The sequence below is a fragment of the Cebus imitator genome, unplaced genomic scaffold (genome assembly GCF_001604975.1).
Source record: "Cebus imitator isolate Cc_AM_T3 unplaced genomic scaffold, Cebus_imitator-1.0 Scaffold120, whole genome shotgun sequence".
Classification (NCBI taxonomy): Eukaryota; Metazoa; Chordata; class Mammalia; order Primates; family Cebidae; genus Cebus; species Cebus imitator.
In genome coordinates, this window is record NW_016107435.1 from 2,510,453 (window position 1) to 2,521,191 (window position 10,739).

At 36.3% G+C, this 10,739-nt stretch overlaps 1 protein-coding gene across 3 annotated transcripts in view; it reads right to left on the bottom strand.

The window, feature by feature from the left end:
• Positions 1-10,739, bottom strand: part of PSD3 (pleckstrin and Sec7 domain containing 3) — a 453,958-nt gene that overhangs the window by 218,158 nt on the left and 225,061 nt on the right. For all 3 annotated transcript variants that reach the window (XM_017539685.2, XM_017539686.2, XM_017539687.2), the window contains one exon: positions 2,025-2,114. In XM_017539685.2, the coding sequence (XP_017395174.1) occupies positions 2,025-2,114 (90 nt within the window). The remainder of the gene's footprint in view (positions 1-2,024; positions 2,115-10,739) is intronic.

Genomic DNA, 10,739 nt, shown 5'->3' on the forward strand with positions numbered 1-10,739 from the left:
TGACAGAGACTTGTTGTGATGCCCAGGCTGGAGTGCAATGGCATGATCTTGGCTCATTGCAACCTCTGCCTCCTGGGTTCAGGCAATTCTCCTGCCTCAGGCTCCTGAGTAGCTGGGATTACAGGCATGCGTCATCATGCTCGGCTAATTTTTGTATTTTTAATAGAGATGGGGTTTCACCATGTTGGCCAGGCTGGTCTCGAACTCCTGACCTCAGGTGATCCAGCCGACTCAGCCTCCCAAAGTGGTGGGATTGCAGGCATGAGCCACTGTGCCTGGCCAAGAAAACCTTTCCCTACTGAATTTTTCAATAAAATCCATTCCTACTGAAATGGAAAACAATCTTAGGTGGGTGAGCGCCTGGGATTCGTTATGAAAGAGAATCAACATTTCACTTGACAGTTTCCATGCTAGCCACCACCATTTTCAGTATCATTTCACTATCATCTTCTCACAATTGAAAAAAGAATAAAACATATTTTCCCCCAAGGCTTATAAACATAATCTCATTGTACAACAGCAACAAATCATCTGGCAAATTCTTGGTAGAGGAAGTCAAAGAACACGTTTACTCAAGGTAAACAGTAGCCACTGGACTGTATATCAACCATACATTGTTTAATACAGCTCTACCAAACATGCCCTAAATTTACCCAGTAATTCGCCAACAGTCATGCAGGTTACCATAAGCCTACCACTAAATTCTAAAAGCTTCACTACGAAAATCTTCCTGTCACCTTTCATTTCTGACACAAGTTGATAAAAACCTCACAAATCCTCTCTTGGAGAGACTCCAGTATTTTCCATGCAAATACCACTAGATTGAAAAAAAGTCCTGTTAACACCATATGGATTCAATGAAAGATATAAAACATCTTTATCACGTCACAATCCTGCACCTTTTGTCTCCTGCTCCTATTTGGAATTATACCTTCAGCAATGGCAGCATTTCCTCTACAAAGAAACAATCTAAAAAATGCCTTCTTTACTCAGTAAATTGAAGCTACTTTTCTTCCTGCTTTTCTCATAATTTTTTGTAATGTGCTGCAAATAAAGTCAGTAAGAATAAGAATGTGATAATACCACACTGTAATGACTTCTTTCATTTTCCATAGTAGATATGTCTTTCCAAATCTGGCAGAACTCTATTCTATATAGCTTAAAAGTTACATAAAACATAACAAAGGACTTCTCTTTCAACATTTCCATGTCATATCATATGTTTCCATACCATAGCTGATTCAAATGTCACCTTTCTTGAAAATTCGCTTAAAGAAATCAATTCCAAAAGAAACCTATATGTGTACTAAGTTTTTTAAAAGGCTAGCATCAAATAGAGACCTGTAACAATCACATTCTCAATGCACATATCTTACCCTACAATTCCTAAAATATTCATATGATCATTATTGTGTATTCAATCAAATGCCCATCTCATTTATAATGCTGTAGAATGTATGAATTCCAAAGTTCATTTTGTTGTCTCCTTGAGAACAATCTGATGATGGGGGAAAACATGCTGATTGTTACCAATAATAAAGCCGAGTGCAAGTAATTCAGGCACTCTACAATTACTCAGAATTTAATTTACTCTATTTCCAGAGACAACCTGAGTGGCTCTGTGACTAGGGATTGAACACAGTTGGACCTGCTCCCATTATAGCCTGTAAATGCTTTTTTGTTTCCACAGAGCATATACAGTATACCTTTGTGACCTTTCTCAAGTTCTGATAGTCTATTTACACACAAATCAAACCAAAACTGCCACTCACTATTTGTATCACCAAACATTCCAAATTTGCTTATCTCAGGATTATTGATTTATAATGCAGACTTTCAGAAATTATCAACTTAAGGTACTTTGTAGTATGAAGCATCAAGGACAAGGCTTAATAGAGACATCACCAATAAAACCAAAAGCAAAAAGCAAAACACTTAAGTGATCCTTAGCCTACTTAGGATTATGCTGTACGCAGTAAATAGAAACATAAGCATACATTGAAAGCCAATAGTTCCATGCTTACTTTCAGCAGATCCTTGGAGAAATCAACACCCTCGTTTACCCCTTGCAGATTTGCAATGAACTCCTGACAGGTCATCTTCTTTCCAATATTCTGAAATAGAGGCAAACAGTACATCACAATGATATTCATACAATTAATGATTAATAAATGTGTGATGAGGTAGAGCAATAATTTGTTTTTACAAACATAACTAGATGTGTATTTAACAAATACAGGGCTGGCCGCAGCAGCTCGTGGCTCACGTCTGTAATCATAGCACTTTGGGAGGCCGAGATAGGTGGATTATTTGAGGTCAGGAGTTTGAGACCAGTCTGGTCAACATGGCAAAACCCTGTCTCTACTAAAAATACAAAAATTAGCTGGGCATGGTGGCGCATGCCTGTAGTCCCAGCTACTCTGGAGGCTAAGGCAGAAGTAGCTGATTCTCTTGTCAAGCTGAGAATTGCTTGAACATGGGAGGCAGAGGTTGCCGTGAGCTGAGATTGCACTACTGCACTCCAGCCTGGGCAACAGGGTGAAATTGTATCTCAAAAAACAAAAACAAACCAAACACAGGTGTGTATAAACATACATACAATTTTAGTGCACTAAAACATGGTTTATTGTGCTTTAAAAATTCTCATTAAATATAAATAGAAAACTCATACCAAAAACTTATTAGAATGGAGAAAAAAATTTGAAAAATTGATGCTACATTTATACAATATATAACTTTTAATGAAAAACATGGATAAAAACAGACATTTCTGAGCTGAACTCAGATAGCTGTTTATGCATTTATTTGCATTTCCTACATACTGTCAAGACCTCTGAAGGATCTGAGATTTACACTACTTTCAAGCTAACAAGTTAGCCTGTCACAATCTAATAAATGCTGGCAGAGGAATTAAGACTCATGGGTGAGAGACAAGGTATTTGCTACTCACAGTAACAGGAGTAGCCAGAATATCAACATTGTCTTGTGACCACAGGGTTCTAGTTCCCCAAGCCCCAATTGTCACAGAGCAACTTGAATAGGGCCACATACCACCTGCACAGGCAATGTGTTGCATTACAGAAGAGAAACCCTCAACTTCAGGAGCTGGAATCTTTAATCATGGAAAATATGCCAATCCCTTTGCACTAGTAAAAGGTACCAACGCTACCTTTCAAGGAGATATACAAACTTGGCCACTGCTGTGAAGTCACTATAGCATCTTCCAAAGCTACTCACTATATATAGAAATAATCTTGAAAAGAAAGACAAGAACAAAGGTAGTCACAACCTCTGTTCACACAAGAAAACATGAGACCCATGGAAAATTATCTCCCAGCACGTCTCCAAGCAGGTTTAAGGACAATACGGTTTAACAAAAGCAAATTGCATTAATGAGTTAGAAAATCTAAACTACCAAAAGAGCAAAGATACAAACATACTGAGAAAACTAACAAAATTGCTATCACAGAGAATCATCTCTTATTCTAGCTCCAATCAACTAGAAGCTGCCAGCTGCGGAGGATTCTTAGGTTCCATACAGACAGCAAGTTACATGTGTCACAAGTGAAGGAGAGGAACAAACAGAGCACAGACTAGTGTCACAAGTATCGTCTCTGGCAAAATGTAGTCCAAGTGAATACAAAGTGCACCAACATCTAAATATACCTGTATATACTACTACTATGCATAAATGTATGCTTTTCAAGGCTATTCTATTTATTCACAAAAGACTAAGAGTAGGGTAGAATAGCACCTACTGAATTCATATCAATACTTACAGTATTCAAAATGAGAAAACAGACTTCTAGAGATAGACTTTAAAAAAGTGACAGAGCCTGAGCATGGTGGCTCATGCCTGTAATCCCAGCACTTTGGGAGGCTGAGGCGGGCAGATCACTTGAGGTCAGGAGATCAAGACCAGCCTGGCCAACACAGTAGAACACAGTGAAATTCTGGACAGAAGAGGATGGATTCCCCAGTGAGGGCTCCACCCTCAAGCTGAAAAGCCTGATATGACGGCCCAAAGTGAGAACTTACATCTCTGATTTCCTGCTCAAATGTTGCCTTTTCTAAAACCACCCATGGCCCACCCTGCCCCCAATTCCTGTGCTTATTAAAAAACCCAGGCTCAGCCAGCAGAGAGAGGAGAAGCAGCTGTACATGGGAGACTACAGCTGGATATCAGAGAGAAGTGGTTTGACTTGAGAGGAACAGCCTGACAGCCTAACTTTGGAGAAGAATATGGCCAGAGACAGCCAGACTTTAGCAGAGTTTATCTTCCCACTCCATCCCATTTTCAGCTCCCCTTCCTGCTGAGAGCCACTTCCATCAGCAATACAATTTCCTGAAATTACCATTCTCCAATTTGTTTATGCCACCTCATTTTTCCTGGATGCTGGACAAGAGCTTGGGTGCCACAAGCATGGTTGCAAAAGGCTGTCACACTGACCCTTTGCCCTCACTGGCACAGGGCAGCCACCTCACACAAAAAGGCAGAGGGTTCACTGTGCTGTTGGAAGCACAAAAAGTGTTTAGGGTTATGGTTAGCATTAACACAAAAGTTTTAATTGGGTGAAATCCAGTTTATCTATGTTTTATTTTGTTACTTGTGCATTTTGTATCTAAGAAATCATTGCCTAATCCAACATCACAAAGATTTACTCCCAATAATTTTGCAGCATTAGGTCTTGGATTTAGATATTTGACCCATTTTGAGTTCATTTTTGTATATAATAGAAAGCAGAGATTTGACTTCATTCTTTTACATGTGGATATTCAGTTGATTTAACACCATTTATTGGAAAGACTATTTTTTCCCTACCAAATTGTTTTGAAACTTTTTGAAATCAACAGACCATAAATGTAAGGGATTATTTTTAGATACTTGATTATACTGGAATGATCCAGCTGTTGAGCTTTATATAAGCATAACTCTTGATTACTGAAGCTTTGCACTGAGTTTACCATCTTAACACTTTTAAGCATACAGTTTAGTGCTGTTTCACATTAGCATAGTCACATTGTTGTGGAACAGAATTTCAAAATTTTTTCATCTCCCTAATCTCAAACTCTATGCCCATTAAACAGCTCCTCTTTTCCACTTCATGCCAGCCACTTGTAACCAACATTCTACTTTGTTTATACCAATTTAACAACTTTACTTACCTCAAATAAATGAAATCACATATTTTTCTTTTTGTGATTGGCTTATTTCACTTAGCATAATGTCCTCAAGGTTCATCCATGTTGTAGCAAGTGACAGAATCTCTTTCCTTTTTAAGGCTAAGTGATTTTCTATTGTATGTAGAGACCACATTTTATTTATACATAAATCTGTGGATGAACCTTTGTTCTGCTTCTACTTCCTGGTTAATGTAAAAAGTACGGCTATGAACATGGGTGGGCAAGTATTTATTTGAAACACAGCTTTCAATTTTTTTTTTACATATATACATGTAGAAATGAGATTGCTGTATCATTTGATAGTTATATTTTTCATTTTTCTGTGGACCCTCCAAGGTATTTTCCGTAGCAGTTGCACCATTTTACAATCCCTACAACAGTATAATGTTTCTGATTTCTCTATGTCCTTGACAAAAATATTTTCTATTTTTTGATAGCAACTATCCTAATGTGTATCAGGTGATATCCAATTGTACTTTTTATTTGCTTTTCTGTGATTAAGGACTGTTGAGCAAATTTTCATATGCTTGTGAACATTTTTCTTTTTTTTTTTTGAGACAGAGTTTCACTCTTGTGGCCCAGGCTGGAGTGCAGTGGTGTGATCTCCACTCACTGAAACCTTCACCTCCCGGGTTCAAGCAATTTTCCTGTCTCAGCCTCCTGAGTTGCTGGGATTACAAATGCCTGCCACCACACCGGGCTAATTTTTTGTATTTTTAGTAGAGACAGGGTTTTGCCATATTAGGTGGGCTGGTCTCCAACTCCTGACCTCAGGTTATCTGCCTGCCTCAGCCTCCCCAAGTGCTGGGATTACAGGCGTGAGCCACTGCGCCAAGCCCTTGTGAACATTTCTCTGACATCTTTGTATAAATATCTATTAAAGTTTTTTTCCCCTTTTAAAATAAGAATATTTGATTTTTAGATGTGGAAATAGAGGAGTTCTTTCTACAGTCTGATATTAACTATTTACAAGTACTTGTATATGATTTGTAAATATTTTCTTTTATTCTGTAGGTTGCCTTTGTACACCCATTTAAAGCACAAAAATTTAAGTTTGATGTAGTCCCATTTTTGCTTTTGATGCCTGTGCTTTTGATGACATAGGCAAGAAACTGCCAGCACATACAATATCGTGTTGTTTTTCCCTTCTGTTTTTTTCTCAGGATTTTATAGTTTTAGGATTATGTTTAGGTCTTTAAAACATTTAGGTAATTTTTATACGCTGTGTGATACAAGGGTCTGATTTCTCAATACCATTTTTTGAAAAGTCTGTCATTTCACCACTGAGTGGTCTTAGAACTCTTGTTGAAGATGTGAAGATTTGTGGGCTCTATTCTATTCCATTAGTCTGTCCTTATCCCAGTACCACACTGTTTTGACTACTGTAGCTTTGTAATATGTTTGAAATAACATATGAGGACTCTGTTCTTTTTCAAAATTGTTCTGATTATTTGGGGTACCTTGGGATCTCATATAATTTTTAGAATATTTTCCATCTCTGGGATAAATGTTATTGAGATTTCAATAGTAATTATGTTGAATCTGTAGATTACTTTGTATAGTATAACATATAAAAACAGTAAGTCTTCCAGTCCATAAACATGAAATATTTTCCCATTTATTTGCATCTTTTTTTTTGTAGCAATGTTTGGTAAATTTTGAAATTGAGAAATCAGGAGTCCTCCAATTTTTTGTCTCTTTTTCCAGATTTTGACTGTTCTGGCCCTTTGCATTTCCACATAATTTTCAAGATTTCTGTACACATATACACAAAGCCAGCTAGGATTTTCACAGTGATTGTGTTGAATCTGATGATCAGTTTGGAGAGTACTTCAGTCTTAATAATGAAGTTCCAGTACATGACCATAAAATATCTGTCTTCTTTTAGGGTTTTTATTTTTTTCAGTATTTTATAGTTTCACTTAAACTTATTTTGTTAAATTTACTCTTTAATATATTGATCTTTTTTATGCTGCTGTAAACTTAATTTCACTTTTAATGTTCATTACCAGTATTTAGAAATACGATTGCTTTGCAAATGCTCAACTTGTATTCTGCAGCTTTGCTAAACTGGTTTAGTTTTAATAGGTTTTTTTCCTTTGTAGAGTCCTGAAGATCCTCTACATACAAGATCAGTTCTCCTATACAGACAGATTCTTTAACTTACTCCTTTCATTTAGTTCTAAAGACACAACATATTTAATTATGCCACATATTAACAGATTTTTAAACTGAAACATAATGGCTATATATATTTTCAGAATACATGTGATGTGTATATATATATAATGTATAAAGATCAAAACAGGGCAAAAAGGACATCCATCACTCCAAAAATTCACCTTTTATATTGGGAACATTTCAGTTACTCTCCACCAGTTATTTTAAAATATACAAATTATTGTTAACTATTGTCACTCTACTGCATTACTGAACAATACGTCGTGTTTCTTCCAACAGTATTTTTGTGCCCATTAACCTAACACCTTTTTTCTTCCAGTTTGAATTTTGAATCAGCAGTGCTCATGCCTTGACCTCTTACTTCTAACAGTGGGTACAGCTTGTTCCTTCTGCTGCAGGTTCTTGGTCTTCACGTTCTCCTGATGCTTGCTGAGCCAGTGGCACAAAATACAGGTGTTCCTGGGCCACAGATCTGGGGGCTAGTCCTTCTTGCCCTTGTAGAATTTCCTCAGGTTTGTTTTCTGAGTTTGGGTAATGATGGTGAGAACAAAGGCAACAGATTTGGAAATGACTATAATCTAGGAGAGCTGGAATGTCAGGCACCTTTCACTTTGGCAGCACACATCTGGGACAGGTCTACTTTCAGGTTGTCTATCTGTCTTAGCAGCTCTTCCTCCTTCTCGCCTCAAAGATACTGAGCCTTAATCTTGGCCATGGCTGCAAAACCCACCACCACTGCCAAATGCTCCGAGGAAAAGAGAAACGTGTCCATTAACCAACCTTTCAAAATCCTTTCTAAATACTCTGCACCCCCTCCTCCCTCCTCTTTCTAGCTCTGGTAACCACCAATCTATTATCTACCTTCATGAAATCTACTTTTTTAGCCCTCACACTTGTGGGAGAACATATGGTATTTGTCTTTCTGTGCTGGTTTGTTTCACTTAACATAATGACCTTTGTGTTCCATCCATATTGCTGCAAATAACATAATTTCATCATTTTCTACAGCTGAATAATATTCCACTTATAATTATGTACCACATTTTCTATACCCACTCATCCATAGGTTAGCATTTAGGTGAATTTCGTATCTTGGCTAATGTAAATAGTGCTACAATAAACATGGGAGTGCAGACATTTCTTCAATATACTGATTTCCTTTCATTTAAATATACACCAAGCAGTGAGGGTGCTGAGTCATATGGCAGTTCTATAGTTTTTCATTGAGCATTCATAGTCTTTTTCATAATGGACATATTAATTTAAATTCCAAATGACAGCGTATGAGTTTTCCTTTCTCTTCATCCTGGCCAGCATTCATTATTTATCATCTTTTTGATAAAAATCATTTTAACTCTCCCTTACCGAAGTCTGCATGATATGATGCTTCTTGCTGGGTTTTTGTATATGTAAACATTGTCAAGCTGTGAAAGAAAATGGCTGGAAGTGTGCTTTGTGTGAAAGGTGAGCAATAAAGTATCTGTTAAGTTAAAAAAAAAATCATTTTAACTGAGGTAAAATGGTATCTCATTGTGGTTTTGATTTGCATTTCTCTGATGATTAGTAATATCAAACATTTATTCATGTACCTATTGGCCATTTCTATATCTTCTTTTAAGAAATATTCAATCAAAAATTCTGCCAATTTTTAAATCATTATTGGACCATTTGTTGTTGAGTTAATTACATATTCTTATTATTAATCCCTTTTCAAATGGATAGTTAGGAAATATCTTTGACCAATCTGTAGGTTATATCTTCATTTTGTTGATTATTTCCTTTAGTGGGCAGAAGTGTTTTAGCTTGATGGGCTACCATATCTGAATATTTTAGCATTTGTTGCTCATAATTTAGAGGTCTTACCCACCCCCCTGCAAAATTTTTTACTCATCTCAACATTGTAAAGTGTTTCCCCAATCTTTTCTTCTAGTAGTTTCATATATTTAGGTCTTACACTTAAGCCTTTAATCAAAATTGAGGTGATTTTTCTAAATTGTATAAGGTAAAGAGTCTAGTTTGATTTTTCTTCATAAGCATATCTAGCTTTCTGAGCATAGTTTATTGAAGAAACTGCCCATTCTTCAATGTGTTTTTGGTACCTTTGTCAAAGTGAGTTGGCTATAAATGCATGGATTTCTAGGATTCTCTATTTTGTTCTACTGACCAATGTGCCCATTTCCATGCCAGCACCATACTATATTGGTTACCATGGCTTTATACTGTATTTTTAAGGCAGGTAGTGCCATATCCACAAATTTATTCTTTTTGCTCAGGATTACTGTGACTATTCAGAGTCTTTTGTGGGTCCACACAAATTTTGAAATAGTTTAATTTTTATTTCTGTGAAAAATGTTATTTTGGTAGGGATTACTTGAATCTATAGATTGCTATTAGTAGTGTGATCATGTTAACAATATTAATTCTTCCAATCCTTCAGCATAAAATATTTTTCCTTTTTTGTGTGTCCTCTTCAATTTCTTTATAATTTTCTTTGTAGAGGTCTTTCAACTCCTGGGTTAAACATTCCTAAGTAACTGATATATTTTGAATCCATTATAAATGAAATTGCTTTTCTGAATTCTTTTTCAGATTGTTTGCTATTTATTTTTATGTTGATTTTGTATCCTGCAACATCACTGAATTCGTTTATCAGTTCTAAGAGATTTTCACAGGAGTCATTAGGTATATCCAAACATGTTATCTGCAAGCAAAGATAATTTGACTTTTTTCTAATTTCAATGCCATTTCTTTCTCTTTCCTAATTGCTCTAGCTAAAACATCCAATAATATGTTGAATGAAAGTGAAAGTGAGCATAATTGTTTTAATGCAGATCCTAGAAGGCAAGCTTTCAAATTTTCATCATTCAATGTGTTATTAGTTGTGAGTTTGTCATACATGGCCTTTATAGGTCTAGTCTTTATAAATCCAGTTTGTTGAGAGTTACCTGAAAGTGATGCTGAATTTTATGGAATGCTTTTTTCAAAATCTTTTGAAATAATGATGGTTTTTGTCTTTGGTTCTGTTAATGTGACGTATCATACTTACTAATTATGGTAAACCATCCTTGTATCCCTGAGATAAATCCCACTTGATCACGGTGAATGACTTTTTAATGAGTTGTTGTATTTAAATTGCTAGTGTTTTATTAGGGATTTCTATATCTATGTCCATCAAGGATAACGATATGCAGTTTTTTTTTGTTTTTTTTTTTTGTACTTGCCTCAGTTCAGAACTGCGGAAATGGTGGTCTCATAGTATTTGTTTGAAAATACTCCCTCCAGCCGGGCGCGGTGGCTCAAGCCTGTAATCCCAGCACTTTGGGAGGCTGAGGTGGGTGGATCACGAGGTCAAGAGATCGAGACCATCCTGGTCA